Consider the following 21908-nt stretch of genomic DNA (forward strand, 5'->3'; position numbering starts at 1 on the left):
ACTTATAATTTATTTATTCAATACTTAATGTTTGCTTCAGATTTGCTATCTACCCAACCCAATTGGTATTCATGGGAAAGAGGTAGAAGAAAAGAAAATAATAGTATTCCTCTTCAGGTAGCCTCCCATGTTGAAGAAACAAAGCTACTAGAAAACAAGGATCTACTAGTATATGATTATACAATTTAGAAGGCATAAATAAATGTGGATGACAGACCATGTACAGGCTCATGTGTAATTATTCCTCAGGTAGACATTTAGAGGAAGTCTACTGGGAATATTTTAAAGAGAGAAATGATTGAGTTTGACAAACAAATGAAAATAAAAGGAATTCTACATTCTTAATGGAGATCTGTGAGAATCTATAAAACCAGCAAGATTCATGCAGGGCCTTGAGGTCATATGTCCACAGTTGCAGTGCTTAGAAATACAAGCTCTGAACCGAAGAGGGATAAGACTTAAAAGGAAAAAATAAAAACAAGAAAAGGCCACTAGACACAAGACTAGCATAGAGAAGCCCTTTTAAAAGCAAGAACAGAAAATGAATCAATAATCATGGGAGCTGTAGAAGATAAAAGTTCAAATCTAAGAAGCAGGAAACAAAGAGAAATGATGCTACAAATTTGGAATTGGACAGATAAAAGAGCCAGGAAGAGAAACACGTTGAAAGAAGCAGAGAAAACAACAGTTAGAGAAGAAAATTAATGTTGGGCCTAGAGCCGCAGTAATCCATTGGATAATCAAGGAAAAATGTCCTGTGGATAGCTAGACAAGCAAGGGGTTTTGTTTCCGCTGTTGTCTGCCTGTCACTTTGTATAGTAATGAAATTAATGAGCCTGACTCTTTCCTTTTATGACTGGAAAGACTCAAACATCCTGCTCTTCTGCGCTCATGCATAGCAACCACACAGTTCTCCTGTCAGGACAATCAAATCTCTCCAAGTTGCAGGGAATTCTAAAAATGTGTTGCCTGCTCTTAGAATAATAAACCTGCAAGATTAGGGGGGGAAAAAAGTCTTTCAAAAAGCAGGTAGTAACACTAAGTGACATTTTTGTCTGTTTGTTTCTTATAACTGTTGAAATGAAGCTATAAAATATCATAAGGGCCCTAACTGGTTTGGCTCAGTGGATAGAGCATCGGCCTGTGGATTGAAAGGTCCCAGGTTCGATTCCGGTCAAGGGCATGTACCTTGGTTGCGGGCAACATCCCCAGTGGGGGTGTGCAGGAGGCAGCTGATCGATGTTTCTCTCTCATCGATGTTTCTAACTCTCTATCCCTCTCCCTTCCTTTCTGTAAAAAAATCAATAAAATATATTAAAAAATATATATCATAAGGTAACAGGGATTATATCTGCCCCTTTAACTGATATTCTTTCATCATAATTTGATTCAATCATAGGAACATTAAATTGCTTAGCAAAGAAACCAGTAGGTAATCAAATATTAAGTTATCCAAAAGTCACCAACAAACAGGTGCTATGTTTAATTCCTAGGATAATTTTTTTTTCCTCCTTGGGTATCTTTAATGGAAAACAGATGAAAGAAATTGCTAACCAACTTCAAAGCATCATAATGAAACCAAATACTAATTGGCTCAGAAACCAAGATATCATTATTTTGAAGATTTCTAACACAGAAGTGGAACCTCAGGTATAACTCTTTTTTAGTTTTGAACTTTGAAAGCAGAACTCAAGTGAGGCATACTGCAAATGTTACAGGATAAATGGATTTCCCTTTAACTACGAAGTTGTGTTGTCCACAGCATGATTGAAACCATTACAAACTTCCAAAGGCTTCGGGACTGATTAGCCCATGAATAGCCCTCATCTCTGCCAACTTACCTGGCATCCCTTTCTGTTTACCGCTGCACTCTCCCGAGGGCCTGCAGACCACAAGCTCCTGGGCCTACTGTGGAGCCTTATCTAAATCCTCTGGAATTTGTGCTGGGGCTTATCTCTGCCTGGAGACCCAACATCCTTTCCCCTGTTAAATTTCAGACATTCCAATATTGTGAAGATATGGATGACTTTGCCTTATCATTGAAAGCAGACTATTATAGACATTTTATAAAGTTAATTATTTGACTAATACCTGTGCAAATAAAATTGCCTTCAGCCGACTAACTTTTGTTACCAAGACTAATCATTGCATTCAGCAAGAAACATCAATAACCTTAGTAAGTTATTCAGCAGGGGTTGTGAATTTGTTCAATAGAATAGTACATATTGAAATCAGATCAACGGATGGAAGTTCTGGTAAAAATTTACCAATATATATGTTGTGACTTTGTGCATATCAAAGCAGTATAATGTATTTTACTGAAGTTTTACATAGAAAACTTCAGTAAAGAGCTTATAGGCAAAGAGAGGCAGATTTTCCATTTATTAAATTTATAGAGTTTTTAAAAATAATCCTAAATAAGAGTTTATTTGAAAAGTAAAATAGCAATTCTGACTACATAGTAGAATCGGAATCTAGCAAAAGGCCTCATTTCATTTACCTAACATGCTTTCTCGTATTGTTCACAATTTGCTTCATGCATATAGCTGGACTATAAACTGTTTAAGTAAATAAGTTACTGCAAACTTATTTACTGTTCCTCCAATGTGCTGAGCACTAAATGTATTAACTAGACACTCACATGAATGACTGGATAAAGGAATGAATGAGCCTCTCCCCTACATTGTTGTTCACACCGTCCATCTGCCTTAAAAAGCCACAGGTAGCGAACTCAAGTCAGTAGCTTGGATCATTTTTACAACATATTTATACAGAAACATCTCCCAGTTTGCTTTTTTGTCAGAGGCACATACTGAAAAGCTAAACAGAACTGTATGAAAGGAACATGTGCTCCTAAGAAGGTAATTTTTAAGGTTATTTAGAGAAGGCTACATATGTCTACTATAAGGAAAGGTCTTTTCATTAAATATTATTTTTAAAAAGTCTAATGTAGATTTCCTTAAGTCTTTGCTTTATTGAGAGCTTTGTTTAACAAGGTAGTTACTGGGTGATAAGTTTGATTAAAAGGAGTCTAAAAACCAAAGGACAGATGGGAAGGAAGGAGAAAGGAAGAGAGAGAGGAGGGAAGAAGACAGACAGGAGGAGGGAGTCAGGGGAAAAGGGAAGGGGAAAGAACTGGAGTCCCCAAAATGTTATTTTCACTGTGTTATCAAGCAAGGCTTCCAAGCTCACCTCCTCCACAAAGCCTTCCTTGAACTCTTGGACTCTTTATTTTGTCCTTCTCCAACCTATTACCTACACAACCTCCTACTCCATTGAATTCTGTGCTTAATTCTGTATTGTTTCCTATCTAGTTTTTATCTTGGGAATGAAGTCTTCATAAGCTCCTAGAGAAAGACCCAGCTTTTCTCTGCACTCTGTTTCCCCACTACTCCGGCACAGTCTGATAATGCAACAGATTGCCAAGAAGAAATAAATGAAAAGTTAAATGACCAAATGTTGGAGTAAATTTTCCCTAATTCAATAATCTTGATGAATTTTACATTGATGTTCTGGGAAAGGAGTTTGTAATTTGGAGTCCAGTGGTGTCCTACTCCTATAATCTCCACAAGGATAACACTCCCAATTGTGTGGAAATTTAAACACAAACACACACACACACACACACACACACACACACACACACAGCACACAAACTACATATTTCCCATCAATAGCCCATAACATGTCCTATTTGAAAAGGTGCCATATAATTAAAAGGAGGCTTAGAACTACCGTTCTAAAGAGTGAGGAAAAGGTAAGTTTATTTAGACCTCAGGAGCCAGGAATGCATAGTCTTTGAAGCCATTTCTTCATTCTGACCTTTAAATGGTTGGGTTAATCATAAACCATATTCTGTACATTGTTTAAATTTTGCCTTGTATGTCCTGTCTCCAATAGTGGTTAATGAGTATATTAATCCACATATTTCCAAAGGTGGGGTTTTTTTTCCTATTTGCATTCTGTAATGTAGAAAAAGCTTTGTAGCTTTGTAAAATCAAGGCTTATTTTTAAATCAATCTTTGAAAAATTTTTGTCCTTGTGTTTTTAAAAATTATTACTAAACAGTCTAAAAGCAAAACTTTGAAATACATATTATTTTTCCTACTGGTTAATAGAAAATTTATTTTCATATTATATTCTGAATCTTGCATTAATGTATGCTGATATGGAAAGATGGATTATTTTTGGATAAAACTAGAAGATGGTAAAAAGCTTAAGTAAATATAAGAATGGAAAATATGTAGATTATTCATAAAACAAATAACAGACATTAGTGCAGTGGTGAGGCCCTTCTATAACAAAACAGGTGTGTCAAAGGTAGAAAATGCTTGAGTTTACTGCCGAATTTCTGTAGTGGCCATAGCAATAGTTTATTACTTGTCTCATCTTGAGTCTCTCGGCTGTAATATCTAGGACAGATGTAAATGAACACGCTTATATCCCTCAGAGAAGAAAACACAGCTTGTCTTATGTAAGAGAGATGGATTTAAAGTTGTTTCATAACATGATGAATGGGAATGGAACTGACAGATAATGTAGAGCTTCCCTTAAACATGAAGTTAAGGCAGGAAATACAAAACCAGTGAGTTTTGCCCTGGATTAATCCTGGACCCAATGCACAAATCCATCAGAAGGTTGCCAGCCTAGGAGACTGCAGCAGGGGGGCTGTGACTGGGAATGAGGCAGGAGAGAGTCAGAGCTAAGGAAGTAGGATTGAGAGCAGACCTAAGGAAAACACACTTCAGATGGTGGTGTGCCTCAGAGACTGTCCACTCTACTTCCACTTGACCTTAAGAACATGGCTCTGTGGGTTTCTTCTGAGCCCACCTGACATTTACTGAGCACTGTTAAGCTGACAGTACTCAGACAGGCATTTTAGAAAGTGGGGAAGAAAAACCTATTTAGAAGTGAGAGCGCGGAATCAGGAGAACTAGAGTAGGGCTCCCCTTGGTCATAAAGCCCTTTGTGTAGATTTTAAAAAGTGCCTCTCCCCAGCTGCTCATTCTGTAGGTCTGAGTACAATGTGTGAATGATGAGTAGACTTTGGATTTGGGAACATAACTTGACACACAGGGCTGCTATTCAGTAATATTAAAAATTTCCCTTTTATGAATGTATACTCATAAATATCCTTGTTCTTGGTGACACTTTTTAAAAAATCTTTACCCAAGGATATTTTTTTATTGGTGAGAGAGAGAAAGGAAGAATGGAAGGAAGGAAGGAAGGAAGGAAGGAAGGAAGGAAGGAAGGAAGGAAGGAAGGAAGGAAGGAAGGAAGGAAGGAAAGAAGGAAGGAAGGAAGGAGGGAAGGGAAGGGAAGGGAAGGGAAGGGAAGGGAAGGGAAGGGAAGGGAAGGGAAGGGAAGGGAAGGGAAGGGAAGGGAAGGGAAGGGAAGGGAAGGGAAGGGAAGGGAAGGGAAGGGAAGGAAGGAAGGAAGGAAGGAAGGAAGGAAGGAAGGAAGGAAGAAAGAAAGAAAGAAAGAAAGAAAGAAAGAAAGAAAGAAAGAAAGAAAGAAAGAAAGAAAGAAAGAAAGAAAGAAAGAAAGAAAGAAAGAAAGGAGGAAAGAAAGAAAGAAAATGTATCAGTTGCCTTCCCTTACTCACCCCAACCGGAGATCAAACCGACACCTAGATATGTGTCCTGACTGGGAACCAAACCCTCAAATTTTCAATGCACAAGATATCACTCAACCAATTAAGCACACCAGTGCGCATTACTTTTTTAAACTGCTCAGTTTATCCCACTTCCCATGAAAGAACAGCCTCTGTTAATGAGGGGAATAGTTGTTTGTTTGGGATTTCCCCACCAGAAGATCTGGTAATGCAAATTTATTTCTAAATGATTCCTAATTATTATATTATTTTTTCATTAAATATCAGTGCTTCATGTCATGAATAATCTAGGAGAGCTGAGTTTTGAAGTGAAGTTTGAGTAAGAGGTGAAGTTTTTGTGTAGGAAGAGGATATATTAAAATACCTTTTATACATTCATATGGATTTGTCTTTTTATTTTTAAGTAGTATTTCAATTTACACCTAGTTTATTGTATCACAGTCAATATTTTCCACTGGGTGGAAGAGGGAAATTTTAGCAAACGTATGTAATATTTGTATTTAAAAATCTGTCCACACTAAGTGAGACCTGTGTGGAGCCTCAAAAATAAATATTTAAATGACTAAGGAAGAATACCATTTCAAAATAAAAGGAATATACTTGATGTCCTGGTTTGAGAAGATGGAGGATTCACAGGAAACAATCTGTAGGCAGTGGGGAATACAGTTCAAACATATAGACGATGAAGCAGAATGGAATAACCAACCTAAAAGGGTAAGGCATGGGAAAGGATGTGCTCAACAGTGAGCGAACATGAAGATGAGCAAGGGGCTAAGGCAGGGGTGGGCAAACTTTTTGACTCGAGGGCCACAATGGGTTCTTAAACTGGACCGGAGGGCCGGAACAAAAGCATGGATGGAGTGTTTGTGTGAACTAATATAAATTCAAAGTAAACATCATTACATAAAAGGGTACGGTCTTTTTTTTTTTTTTTTTTAGTTTTATTCATTTCAAACAGGCCGGATCCGGCCCGCGGGCAGTAGTTTGCCCGCGGCTGGGCTAAGGACTTTGAATAACTTTTTAAGACTTGGGAATGGGAAATGTTAGAAATAAGGCGAGCCCCCGAATTCAGGGGTCCTGGTAGAACACAAAACATACTCGGCAGCCAGGCAGCAAGGCAAACATCTTTACTTCTACGTAGAAGGGTGCGCACACATGGACTATAAGCACGCGCACACCGAGCAGGAGGTCTGCTTGGCTTCTAACCCCTGATGCACATGACCTGTCCCTTGCTCTTGATGGGAGCTCAGGCTCACAGTCTTTCACAATTGGCTAACTCAAAGGGAGGCCCTCAGGGCAGCTGCAAGCCGTGAGGCCAATATGGTGGCTGCCAAGTTACACAGTCCAAAATGGTGGCTGCCTAAACTGTTCTTTGACAGAAAAGATGACTTGTTTCTTCTCACAGAAAGAAAGAGAGAAAAGTCAGAGGCTTAGAAGGAGATGCTGGGAAGAACAATAGAAACAAAAGCAGAAGAAAATTTCAAGAAGGAATATCTGATCAAGATTTTCTCCTACCACAGACACCGTTGTTTGGGTTTCTCCAAAAGGGAACCATTGATTATCTTTGAGAGAGTATTTGGTACAATGTTAGTATTATGAGAACAGTTGCAGAAGGGAGGTGGAAGGCTAGATGAGAAGGAAGTATCATAAAAAATACAAAGACAGCCCACACTAATATTCCAATTGTATAATCACCTCTATGCAGCATATATTACAGACCTTCCAAGGTCTGCTGTGTATCTCTTGAGTTTCCTATTGCTGCCATAATGAATGACTCCAAATTTATAGGCATTAAATCACACAAATTTATTCTTTTCTAGTTCTGGAGGTCAAAAGTCCAAACAGGTTTTACTGAGCTAAAATCAAAGTGTCAGCAGGGCTGATCCCTTCTTTTTTTGACACTGAGATAGAATAAATGACACTGTGTAAATCTAAGGTATCTAGCATGATGATTTAATATATGTACTTGAATTTTATTAAGTAAATGCTTTACACACACATACATACACATACACACACACCCATCACCTCACACACCTTTATACCAGCCCCTGGTAAGCACCATTCTACCATTCTTCTTGGTTTCTTGGGACCCTCTGAATAACCCAGGATAATATCCCTTTCTCAAGATCCTTAATCACATCTGCAAAGTCCTTTTTGCCATGTAAGGTAACATATTCACAGTTTTCAGGGAATAAAATATGGACATTTTTGAGGTGTTGTTATTCTTCCCACCACAAAGTCTAAGTTAAAACATCAGAAGCAGTTTTGATTTGACTTTGTCTTAATGCTTATGCATCAGTTTATCTTTGGGTTAAATAATATGAGATTAATTCATTAACTAGAAAATGAAAGCAACATTTTTAATGAAGAGTTTGTATGCTAGTCTATTATTTTCTGTTGAAAGTTCTTTAAGTTAAATTTTAAAACTCTCTTACCGAACCGGTTTGGCTCAGTGGACAGAGCGCCGGCCTGTGGACTGAAGGGTCCCGGGTTCGATTCCGGTCAAGGGCATGTGCCTTGGTTGCGGGCACATCCCCAGTGGGGGGCGTGCAGGAGGCAGCTGATCAATCTCTCTCATTGATGTTTCTAGCTCTCTATCCCTCTCCCTTCTTCTCTGTGGAAAATCAATAAAATATATTTTTAAAAAAAATTTTTTAAATTCTCATCACAAAAGTCCATTAGTCGGTAGTAGTAACAGCAAGCTGATAGCTTTCTATCAATAGCACTATTTTGATGAGCCTATTTTCATTGAAGATACCTTTTATATTATAAAAATCACTATTGGCAGCATCTTATGCTATTATTTGCCTCATTTTTTTAAAAAATAAAATGTTCTTTTAAAGTGTTTCAAAGCTCAATAATTTTTCCTCTGTATACATTTAAAATAATGTACATCTTAACCTATTAATGTAAAGAAATATTTGAATTTCTCAAACTATTCACTTCATAGTTTTTATTCCCTCTATTTTTTTTCTTTCTATACAAAATTGAAGGGATAATGGGCAAAATTGCTGTGAAGATTAAATTAGATAATATATGTAAAACAATAGCACAATTGATGACTCATAATAAGTAGGTCTTCAATAAGTTTTCAGCCTAATCCAAAATATATCCCATGAGATTTGTCCACTAATATTCAAATGAATAATATGATAGATAGATAGAATAATATGATATCCAATTTTAAATATTTGATTGCTTTATACAATAGAATAAATTTTTAACATGATAAATGGAATTAAATGGTGATTTATATTATAACTAGAGGCCCAGTGCACAAAATTTGTGCACGGGTAGGGTCCCTAGGCCTGGCCGGCCATCAGGGCCATTTGGGGCCTTCGGGCTACCAGCTGGGGCCTTCCTTTTGGCTGCCAGCCAGGGCCTTCCTTCATTCCGCACCATCCCCTGGTGGTCAGTACATGTCATAATAAGCGAGCAAACTCTCAGTTGAACACCTGAGGGGACAATTTGCATATTAGACTTTTATATAGAGAGAGATTAACTATTCAGTCAGATTTTCAAATGAGTGCACAAAACAACTTTTTTTAAATTAATTCTATCTAAAGGTGCCAGTAAATTATGAGAAAATTTTTGTTAATTTCATATAGTCAATACAGCATACTCAAAACTAAGGTATTCAGAAGATCAACTGCAAGGAGATCTAGGAGACAGTAGCACTTTAAGAAATAAAAGTCACAAAATAAGTTTTTTAGTGGCTATAATTTACCTACAAGTGGCACTATTTCAGATTTCTGGCTGTAATCCTATGTTTCTATCCCTTTAACTCCTTTTGATTAAATAATTTGTCTGTGTTTCCACTGTCTATTTTCTTTTTGTGAAGTTGTCAAGTGATCTCCTTGTCCTGTGCAATTTAAGAGACTTCCATGTCGCTCTCTAAGAGACTATCACACAAGTCCAACTAGGAGCATAATTTACAAGGTTCAAAATGAACAGTCATTATTAAATACTAGAGGCCCGATGCATGAAATTTGTGCAACAGTAGGCCTTCCTTTCCCTGGCTGCTGGCACCAGCTTCCCTCTGGCACCCGGGATGTGGGCTTCCCTTGCAGCCCCAGCTTCATCCAGAAGGTTGTTGGGAAGGACATCCAGAAGGATGTCTAGTCTAATTAGCATATTATGCTTTTTATTATTATAGATAGTCTCACCTGCAATGACTACATAGGCTCTCTCATTAATGCTTGGTAGGCATTTAACTAGATTAAAAGAGGTAAGAAACTTTTATCTAAAACTTTCACACAAATATTTCTTTGGCTGAACATACAATTTTGGAAGTTGTGATTTTATAAGTCCTTAGGTTAACAGCTAGTAGTCAATCATAATCTTGAACAATATGCACAGTACATATTCTACTCTATGAAAATAAATACAGAGACAGCATAGAGTAGGTTTTCTCAGGTTTGAAGAGAAGTTAATATTTTTGTTATTACTTTATCAAAGTATCCTGACTTGTGTCCAGCAGTCATTAGTTCTAGTAATGTTTATGTAGCTGGAAGAAAATATAACTTTCTTTTACCATTTCAGTGCACAATGTCTTTTCTGATTACAATAGGCAAATCTGATTATTTCTTCTGGTTGAGTAATTCCTTTCCAGGCAAAGTGAAATCCTGAATGTTTTCACAGGAACTTATTTTTGATAAGCACATGTGTGGTGGGTGCCAAATAAGAAAATACACTGACTTTCAGTAGATGGACAACTTGCGATAAAAATGTTTGAGTGTACTTGTATGTATGTGTATGTGTATATATTCCACATTCAAAGGCTGTTAAATCACATTGTTTACCCATATCTTCAGAAAAAAATCACTTCCACTATCATGGTAAACAACCTGCTTCCCTATTTATAATGGTCGGGCCCTCTAGCAACTTCAGCGCGAAATTATAGCTAATTTGCCTACAAACGTCAGGTGGTCATAATAATCCGGCCACTCAGTGTATATGCCTATATTCAACAGAGCCTATAAATTGGAAGCCTCCCCTTGTCTAATGATCATTTCTCCCCTTCTCAGCCCCACTCGCATACCCACTGAACTTCACTTAGTGAACTTATCTCTCCTTTTACGTATTCATTGGTGTGCATATTTTATGTCCCCACAGGTACTCTGAGCTGTACTCACTGTGTTTAGCTCCATGTTTTGAGTTATTACAGCTAACATTGAGTCCTTGCTATGTGCTGGATGCCATTCTAAACTTTTTAATATATTAACTCCTTTCATCTTCAAGATAGATAAAGTGGGTACCACTATTACCTTCACTTTACAGAGGAGGAAGCAGAAACTCAGAACAGTGAGGTCAATCTGGCCAGAGTTGCACAGCCTGTAAGTGTCCAAGCCTGTATCAACCACGGTTGAGAGCCACTGAGCACAGAGCCACCGCCCTGGAGATCCCGAGTGGGCCAAGTTCCCCGTGATTGACTTTCAGAGCACCAAGCACTTTCCCTCTAACCTTCTCTACCATTGTGATGCTACATTTGTCTTTATGTTTGACTAATGGCTTCCACTCCCATCTTGCCCAGACATCATAGAACCCCTACTACTTACTAGATAAGTAATAATAACTAATATTTATCAAACTTTTACCATGTGCCAGGTACTGCATCTTATTTTAAACTTCAGAAAGACTATGAGCTGTCTACCAATTTACCTCCACCTTAGAGATGAAGAAACTGAGGCAAGAAGAAGTTAGACAACTTGTTCAAGGTTACACAGCTAGTAAATGGTGAAGCCAGGGTTTAAACTCAGAGGTCAAACTCCAAAGCAATGCTCTGAATGAATGAAGGAAAGGATTAATGAAAATATAGCTGGGAGGAGCAGGAAAAGCAATAGGGAGGGAATATTTGACATATCTGGAAGAGAAAAATCAAAATATATATATATATAAACACTATAGATATAGGAAACAACTAGATAAAGTAATGCAGAACAGAGCGCCTAGACTAGAGCATAACAGGTGCTCAATGAATGGAAATGAATGAGTAAATATCTTTATAGCCCATAAGTTAAAAGTTTTGCATGTGTGTTTTACTACTAATGTTCTCTGTACATGTTTTTCTTTCAGTGCCACCATGGGCCTTAATTGCCATAGCCATAGTCGTGGTCCTTTTAGTCCTGACCTGCTGCTTTTGTATCTGCAAGAAATGTTTGTTCAAAAAGAAAAACAAGAAGAAGGGAAAGGAAAAGGGAGGAAAGAATGCCATTAACATGAAAGATGTGAAAGACTTAGGGAAGACCATGAAAGATCAGGTAATGTATTCATTCCATAGTTCTCCTTAGATTTTATTGGAAATTAATAAATGGTTTACTCTTTTCTGTGAGATAAGTATAGAAATGAACAACTTCTGGACAAATAACATTGTTTTAGAGATGCTTTGCAATCCTTTCAGCCATTATTTAATATCCCAAAGTGCAATGGAAATATTTGGTAGGGTTTTTTGAGTCTCCTAAGCATATAAGCCAGAAAAGGGCTTCCATGACCCTCTTGATGGGTCAGCATATTGGAATGATGCCTGGATATTCTGATTACAACCGCTTAGCCAGTCTTAATTGTGTTAGAGTTTGAGAAACATATTAAAGAATAAATGAGTGTTATCCCTCTTGGGCAGGTCACCTTTCTAGCATTATCACTTTTTTATTTTTTGAGATAAAGTTTTATTACAGAAAAGCTTCTTGCTGCAGGGAGGGGGCCCAAGCAGGTTGCCCGCATTATCACTGTTCTTGATCCCTACTAGATAACTGATTTTTAAACGTGTTTATCACACTTGATGAAAGCTACCCATGGTATGTATCCATCCAGCTCAATAATTAGTGCTTGGGAATAATGGAAGTATGAGCTGGCCCTAAAGAACAGGGTAGACTTTAAAGGCAAAATTCTTATTTCCTCACATTGGAACAATTAAACCCACAACAAAGATTACAAAATCAATCTGGCTGGGTTATTTTCTAAGGAAGCTGTTTGGATGTCCTTTATATTGTGTATTTTTACTAAATCAACTGAATGATTTGATTCAGAATACTTTATTATTAATAATTATAATGATTAAGTGCCTCTTCAGTTTTTTTGAAACATATTCACCATGGATATTTCTAAATAACATTTCATTCATATTAAAACATAGACAGATTTTTCAAAGAAATAAAATTTTTAGTTTTCAAATGTTTCCCTTCAAATAATTCAAAAGTTCTATTTATTTCAAAATAGCAACATATATATGCAGTTTTAGAAACTCATCTTATAGTACAGTGGGGCCTTGACTTACGAGTTTAATTCATTCCGTGATGGAGCTCGTAGCTCAAATTACTCGTATGTCAAATCAACGGTGAACGAGTGAGACACGTGATGCTGGGCTGATGTTGTGGCGTTCACTGTGACGTTCGCTGCACCAATTAGCAGTGGGGTATCTGAAGCTGGGTCGTAACCCGAATTTTAGCTCACAACTCAAAGCAAAAAATCAGCCGAGAGACGGCTCGTATCTTGAAAAACTTGTTAGTCGGGACACTGGTAAGTCAAGGCCCCACTGTATTAATTATTATTAAGTAAACTCTTAAATATGTGAATCTTAGGAACAATTGAATCAACAAAGCCACGTTAGTACATTTGCATAGTTTCCTAGTTAATCACTCACTCAGGACAATAACCCTCCACCCCAGTTCGAGTTTTAAACACTTTTTCTCAAAGACACAGTCATGTCTATTGAAAATAATTTCACAGAGCTCATTTTTCACTCCCTGAACTTTTGTGAGGTCTCAGGGCTATAGAGTGGATGTAAGGCTAGTGTTCATGCTCAGCGAGCTCTGTTCTGAGCTCAGAGTAAGAAGGGTTACATTTTTCTGAAAGTTTCTAATCACAACCATAGAATCCAATGCACAGAAGTTAAGTCACACGTGTCTAATAAGGACTTTTCTTTCTGGTTAATCTGTTACATAGAAACTGAGATTTTAAATCATCCCTTACTTTATTTCAATATGTCCATAGCAAGCAGGACTTGACTTGATACAGATTTATTTAAATAATGTATTGGAATAAGTGTAGAAGCAATCTTCAATATGGACATGAAATGAATCATTTTTACTTGAATTTCAACTATATATGTCAAACAATAGGTTGAAAAGATAATACTATCATTTTCGTAACTACAATAAAATTAAAATCCCACTATCCTGAAATTAAAAGTTTAAAGTATCGAATAATAGTATATTATTTGATAATATAATTATTCTTGAGGCCCAGTGCCCAAATTCATGCACAGGTGGGGTCCCTTGGCCTAGCCAGCGATCAATCAGGGCCAATCAGGGCCGTCTCCTCCAGTCCAGGGGGAGGGATCGTAGGAGGTTGGCTAGCCACGGGAGTTGGCTGTGGGAGTGTACTGACCACCACGGAGGAAGCTCCTGTGTTGAGCTTCTGCCCCCTGGTGGTCAGTGTGTATCATAGCTACTGGCCGGTCGACGAGTTGTTCAATCTGTCGTAACGGTTGCTTAGGCTTTTATATATTTACTAGAGACCTGATGCATGAAATTCGTGCAAGGGGCTCGTCTCTCACAGCCCCAGCTGCCTCGGCCAGCCTTTGCAGCCCTGGCTGGCCCTCACAGCCCCAGCTGCCTCAGCTGGCCCTCACAGCCCCCCACAGCCTCAGCCGGCCCTCACAGGCCCTCACAGTCTTGGCCGGCCCTTGCAGCCCCAGCTGCCTTGGCCGGCCCTCACAGCCCCAGCTTTGTCCAGAAGGTCATCCGGAAGGACATCTGGAAGATCTTTCAGTTGGCCGGTCTAATATATTACGCTTTTATTATATAGATAGATTATATTAACATTGAGTAACTATCATATTAACATTATATTAAATAACAATATTTTTTCCTTAGACAAGAAATTTGTATTTTTCATTGTGAGATTTTTTTCTGTATGACGTAAAAGACTATCCTATATAATAAAAGCTTAATATGCTAAGTGTCCAGTTGTCTGGTCGTCCGTTCAACCAATCAAAGCGTAAAATGCTAATGATATGCTAAGGCTACTCATCTGCTCGCTATGATGTGCACTGACTGACAGGGAGCAGATGCTCTGACTGGTAGGTTAGCTTGTTGCTGGGGTCTGGCTGATTAGGACTGAGCAAGGTGGGCTGGACACACCCTGGAGCCCTCCCGTGGTCCCTACCCAGCTGGTCAACCTCCCACATCCCTACCTGGCCCCGATCGTGCACCGGTGGGGTCCCTCGGCCTGGCCTGCACCCTTTCCCAGTCTGGGAACCCTCAGGGGATGTCGGAGAGCCAGTTTTGACCTAATCCGCAGGCTAGGCTAAGGGACCCTAGTCATGCACGAATTCATGCACCAGGCCTCTAGTAGTTTATAAAATAGTACCAGTGTTTATCACCTCTGTTATAACCTGGATAAATGACCAAGATCTCAAAAGTAATGAATACAGAGAATTAACTGTAGCTAATTTTTCACTGGCCACCTATTCCTATAAATGAGAGGAAAAGATAAATGAGTCAAATAAGAAAATATTAAGAAATAAGTGATAGTTTGTAACAATTTTCTGTCACAACATAGCATTTAGGATTTCAACCCTCAAAAAGTTGGTTAATTATTTTAAGTAAATCAGTTTGTCTACATAGGATTTTATAGGTTTTATTTTGATTTATAAACAATTAAATGTTAAACAATTTACAAACAATTAAATTAAATGTTTGGATAAGTGAAAGTAGGCTCCATGTGTAAACAGTTATATAACAGTACCTTATAATACTTTTTTAAGGCAGACAAAATAGGCAATAATGGGTTCTATCATTTTATGAAGCGGAAGGATGAAGAAGCAAAATGTAACTCAAAGATTTTAAGATGCTATATCACATTTGATCATACAAATTCAGAATAGCCTTAACACAAAGTAAAATTATTTTTAAATATTATTTAGAATATTTTTAAAAACAACATTGATATGAACGTAGGAAAGACGATGTGCTTATTTAAAAACAAATGTGAGAGGGATTTTAGATCCAATTTCTTTCTTAAGATACCTAGGTTTAGGAAAATCAATATTTTTACTATTTTTCAATCCATATAAAATGTCACAGAAATTTAAATTTCATTGTTCATGGCTACATGTCTCTAAGGTAAAATTTTATAACCAAGGAAGATATTTAATATTTTTCAATGACAACAAAAAACTATAAATAGTATTTACAGAAAAAGATATATATTTAAGATTTTGTTAATGTCTTAAACCTTCAGAACACTAAAAATACAGAGGAAAAATATCAACTTAGAAAGTCATAGGTCTGGAAAGGTCCTTTCTCCATTGCTTTCACTAATGTGCGTAGATACTTTAATTTTTATTTCTTCCTTCTATGTCCTCCTTATCTGTGTTGTGTCTCATGACTGTTCTGGACTGTCCCTTGCGGTAGGTTTCCTCTGCTACTTAGACACACCTAAGTCAACGCTCGGATACATCTAGTGGCCTGGCAGCTGGGACTCCACAGCTGAGGGTGGACCATTCTGACACACATCAAGGCTGAACTAAATTGATTTTTTTTAAAGATGAAGGGTTCTCATATTAAATATTATTAACTGATTAAGTAGAGTATTATTAGAAAGCTCAAGTTTTTAACTGATGGGCACAGAAAGAAAATTCATTCCTTTGTTGATCTCTTTTTACTGTGCCCTATCAATGCCAAATCTGAACAATTTAACTTAGAATGAACAAGTGCTCCTTCTGATGGTTGTGAACTAAGCGCCTTTTGAATGTTGAAGCAAGCCAGAAGCATGTGCACTAAATCTTTGAAATTTAAAACAAGGTCGATGTTCCCAGCACAGCTTTTTCTACAGCAATTTATCAAACTCTCAGAACTGCTGGGTTTACAAGCTGTTTCTTCTGCATTTTGTTCCACTGGGGGAGGGAGGGGGGCTGGTATTGCTCTCAAGATATTATAATGGCCACTGATTTAATAGGCCTGAATTTAATGTGATAGTACAGAAAATGTCTTGGTTAAACTCAGCCTTTGGGACAAGAATAGACTTAATCACTGCAGTGATGAGCAGTGGCACTGAGAAATTATAAAAAATTTAGACCTGTTTCATGCAGAATAATTGCAGAGATGGTCCTGCACCTTTTATTAGGGCAAAAACCACTTAGGGAGAAGGAGATTTAATATCTCAGCTATTTCAAATCGCACTGGGCTGAAACATGATATGCAAATCATCAGTTCTGAAGGAGGCCTTTTGAAAAGGTATTTTAATCCATAAAATCTTTTATTATAGTAATGTGCAGATATTTCAGACAGAAGTATGCATTAGTTTGCTATTATATTTTTAAAAATTAAAATCTTACAGGGAGGCAAATTACCTAAGCTACAATTTTCTAAGCACATTTATAACAGCATTAAAGACTTACACACAGCTAAGGTTTCAGTAATCTTTTTTTTTTCACTTTAGTGACACCCCACACAAAAATTAAAAGATTAGCATAAATTTTTAAATAATTATGTTGTTTCCTGCCTTTGGCTATCAGTAAATCAACATTTTATTATTCAAAAAAACATTGATGTATAAATTAAAATTTCCCAATTAAATAGTATATGGCTAACCAAATTTTTTTAACATTCTCAATCTACACTAATCTACTAATGGTAATTTTCTGTTTTTCCTACTCATTGCAAGCTCCTGAAATTTTTCAGGAAGCACAAAAGAAAAGCATCTCTGACTACAGCTCAACTCTGTTTATCTGATCTTCCCACACAAACAAGTGTATTAATATGATGCCAGCAAGTCTCGGTTTTTTTGGAACCAAATTGGAGTTCACTGGGTAAAGCCAAATTGGAAAATCTTGTCAACTGAGAGACTGAGGGTGCCATTTGGAAGCACCACTGCGGGTCTCTGTGTGAACGGATAAGTCAACAGAAAAGCTTTCTCTCAGCAGAAAAAAAGAACATGCATTTGGGAGCTGGGAGTGGTGGGAGCTACTGAGTGGTTGAGCTGTAGTTTAATGATCCCAATGCCTTTCTGAAGCCCAGTTATGCTTCTTAGATTCAAGTTCTGCAAGAATGCTCAGGTTTATTTGATTGCTGACAAGAATTAAGATTCCCTTACTTTGTCAGAGATATAAAACAGTCTACCACTCATACGTCTTAACTTGATTCCTGTGAAGGTCTACAGTAACACACACACACACACACACACACACACACACACACACACACACGGCAAGAAAAATGCCAAAACCAAAAACTAAGAGAAAATATTTTCTATATATAACAGAAAGGTAGAACTACTAAAATACAAAGAGTCCCTACAAATCAATAAAAAGCAACGAACAACAGAAAGATTACTAATGGCTATATATTGGCAGTCTCTAGAAGAAAAGAAGAAAATGGTCCAAATAAAGACTTAAAATTTTTGTCAACTTCACTAATGGTTAGGGGTATGTAACACTATCAGTTTTAATTTTGAATAATAATTCCTCATTGACTTCTGATTCTTTTTTTTTTAATTCTTTAAAGCAGTAGAATGAATATTCCCAGTAACAGAGCTTTTACTAGTAATATTTATAACCTTTAATTATTTAGCAAAATATGTTTATTTTATTGGGGAAATATTATATATTTTTATTTTTTAAAAGAGCATTTTAATGTATTTTATGAAATAATGAGCTTTCTAGTGTTTCAATTCATATAACACTTAAGTTTTAGGTTATAAAAATTATTCAACTGATACAAACTGAGCTTTGAGAGTTCAGTCCCAAATTTTTGTTCATTAATGCAAAATAATCCTTTATACAAATTTCAGTATAACAAAATTGCAAACATAACTTTTTATTTTTTTGATATCAAATGGACCCATAAATCAATTTAATTCAGCCTAGCTTTCTATGGAGCTGTTATGAAAGCAAAATGGTAAACTTAGACTGGAAATGGGGTAGATCTTTCTCTAAACATGCATTTGCTGGTAGCATGTTTTTCCTCTTTTTCCATAACCATTGCACATGTATATATGAAACATAACAAATTAAATTTTTCTGAGAATCACTTACTCAACTGTTTTTTCATAGGAAACAAGGCAACAAAAGGCCACACATTTCATATAAATTACTCCACTGCATGTAACAATGGTTCTACATGATGGTTAGCATCAATTGCTTTAACCTACATGAATGTGAAACCTGGCCTGGTTAATAGCATGTTTGTTATAATTCTGAAATAAATAGTTTTAGCAGAGCCAAATATAATACCAAGTTGACATTTGCAACAACTTTACATTTTTTGCTTGCAATATTCTTAGGGGCTTCTTCCATTGCTTCCATGTTGCTTGCTAATGGGGGGAGGGGGAATTCCATGCACAAATGGAATTTAAAAAAATATGTAAGCATCAAATGTGAATGTGTGTCAGACAAATTGAGATTTCTAGCATCTTGGTGCTTGCTTTTGACAGCTTGGAAGCATAACCACAAGCCCAGTTTAATTTGGATTTTGATGAATATTCACTTGAATTCACATACAATCCATTTCCCTACTCATAGGCCCTTAAGGATGATGATGCTGAAACTGGATTGACTGATGGGGAAGAAAAAGAAGAACCCAAAGAAGATGAGAAATTGGGAAAACTTCAATACTCATTGGATTATGATTTCCAGAATAACCAGGTCTGAGGGGGGGAATGTTTTCTAATTCCATTACATTGTCTGAAATTACCAAGTAGAAATGGAAGCAAGTTACTTTTTAAAACATTTTGTTGGCTACAAGGGGAAAATGCAATTATCAAAGCCATTGATGAAATAATTTCTGAGTCCAGGCAGTCCCCTACTTGCTAATTTAACATTTGGTAATTAGAATTCACAGTATTCAACTGATGACATCTAATGTATGGCACTTACAATAGGCAGGCAGAATACAAATTAACTTGAAGCAGTCAGACTTATTCTGAGAGCTCCAACCACAGTCTCACCCCTCACAGCCTTAGCTAGAACAATCTTTCTTGCGCTTCATGGATTTAGATCCAAACAGGGTGAGGGGCCTTTGTGTTATGCCACCATTCAAGCCAAAGTTTTGAAACGTATCAGTATGGCAGGAATCAAAGATGGAAAATTGAAATTCATGAATTTCAAAGGAATGCCTTGTGTAATAATATCATGATATTAGGTCAAACTCTTGATGCCAATAAGATAGAAGGTCTAGAGCAGTAAAAAGACGGGGAACCTGATTTCTGGTGCCTACGACTACTGCCCAAAAAGTGACAAAACACTAAAGGAGATAACAAAACAGGCACATCTGCTTCAATTTCTCCAAAACCATGAAGTGCCACCTACATTAACAATAATATTACCTGTCTTTTATTGACTGTGTTATAGAAGTAGCACCAAGATAGCTGTTAGAAAGCTCTCTACATAAAAAGGCCTTCCAGATTCTATGGCATTGATGAATATACTCCTTTAGCGTCTGAATTGGTAAAGAAAGTAAAAAGCTAGACAAGATAGTGGAGCTGGCCAAGTTAGAGATCTGTCTCTTAAGAATACTTAGGAGTCGGCCTTATTCTTCGAGATGGGAGATTTAAAACTCTCCAGTTTGTTTTGCTTCACTCATCATTTTGGGTGAGGAGGAAATGGTAAATGTAAAATACATGCAATTACTACTAATACAACATGTGTTCATTATTTCCAGTTTGATGAGGAATGAACCACAGATAAATCAAACTCGAAGATTCAGCTTTGACAACAAATGTCCCGAGTCAGTAATGCTGTGTGAGAGCTCTAAACCATTGCAGAAATTCGGGGCTTTATTTAAAAATTGATAGTCCAAATAATGTCTGAAATTTCACTTTCGGAAATTTCCACATTTCTCATGAAGAATGTGTTGATATGTTCTACCATATTAAAAATAATTTTAGCCCTAGCTGGTTTGGCTCAGGGGATAGTGTCACCCTGTGGACTTAAGGGTCCCAGGTTCAATTCCTGGTCAGGGCACATGCCCCGGGTTGTGAGCTTGATCCCCAATAGGAGGCATACAGGAGGCAGCAAATCAGTGATTCTCTCTCATCATTGATGTTTCTCTCTCTCCCTCTCTCTTCCTCTCTGAAATCAATAAAAATATTAAAAAATAATTTTATTTCACCAGCTTCATTACAGTCCTGCCTAGTTATTTCATAATACATTTTAGAAAATAGCATATTGGTTAAAGATAGAGGTTTATAGGTAAGGATTTATATAAATCTATAGATATACCTTTTATAGTTAAGTAGGGTATTTGAGGTCATTTCTATCACGCATGCCAAAATTGATCATTAGGACTTGTTTGAAAGCAAAATTTCTTTTTATATATTTTAGGGAAGGTCAAGGTCAACATGTTGTCTTCACATATATAATGTTTCCTGGGGATTAACCTGCCTCTTTGTATGAATCCAGTGTTTTCCTATTAATTTATTCTATAAGTTTTCTCAGTAGAAATCTGGTGGTATCTCATCCTGGTTAGTCATAATTTTAAAATTTCTAAGTTGGCTTTCAGTACTATAAATGTCATTTTATAAAATACAATTCTTAAGAAAATAATAGCACAGAGTTTTTTCACTCAAATATATGAGCGTGTTTACTGTTCCCATTCTAGTAAACATCAACTTTAAAAAGGCATTTTATTCTGAGGATCTAGAAGATTCTACCTGATGAAACTTTTATTATTATGCACTCATTTTCCAAATGTTCTCAGCTAATCTGATTTATAAAATGATTTCCATGAGTCATGAAAGATAAAGTCTGAGAAACTGCCCAGATAAGGCTGTAATCAAATATATACATTTGTTACCAAAACTAAAAGAGAGCTCTAAGGTATTCTAATTGAGACACTTTCATGATGAAGGGAAATGTGATACTTATCTCAGACAGAAGTCAGGGGGGAGTTGGAAGAAGAAATTCCACCCCTAACCAACAAAATATCCAAAAATATTTAAAATATAGATGATTTGGTTTTAAGGAGTTTAGGTATATTTCTAGAGCTTTCCCTACCCAAAAGAATTTTTTTTGCAAAGTGAGAAAAACATAGAATCTTGCTTACTCACATGCAATCTTGCTTATTCACATGCAATCTAAAGGCAGACACTAGATACCAATTTGGCAAACCGAGACAAATTGCTTGATTTACTAAATATATCTTTATTATCTGATGTCTACTTTAGCTATTCTTTGATCATCTGTCTGTGTTTTGTATATCTACAATCCAATACTCTTATTGCTATTTGTTATATAATGATATCACAAAGATATTGAAGCCTTAAAACAAAACAAAAATAATTCAGGGCATTA

General features: G+C 36.7%; 1 protein-coding gene across 4 annotated transcripts in view; it reads left to right on the forward strand.

The window, feature by feature from the left end:
• The window catches only part of SYT1 (synaptotagmin 1), a 567791-nt gene that overhangs the window by 397975 nt on the left and 147908 nt on the right, over window positions 1–21908 (forward strand). For 3 of the 4 annotated variants that reach the window (XM_059683702.1, XM_059683701.1, XM_059683703.1), the window contains 2 exons: window positions 11693–11877; window positions 19140–19262. In XM_059683702.1, coding sequence (XP_059539685.1) covers window positions 11693–11877; window positions 19140–19262 — 308 coding nt within the window. The remainder of the gene's footprint in view (window positions 1–11692; window positions 11878–19139; window positions 19263–21908) is intronic. The other variant, XM_059683704.1, reaches the window with a different exon arrangement.

Source organism: Myotis daubentonii, chromosome 2 (genome assembly GCF_963259705.1).
Source record: "Myotis daubentonii chromosome 2, mMyoDau2.1, whole genome shotgun sequence".
NCBI lineage: Eukaryota > Metazoa > Chordata > Mammalia > Chiroptera > Vespertilionidae > Myotis > Myotis daubentonii.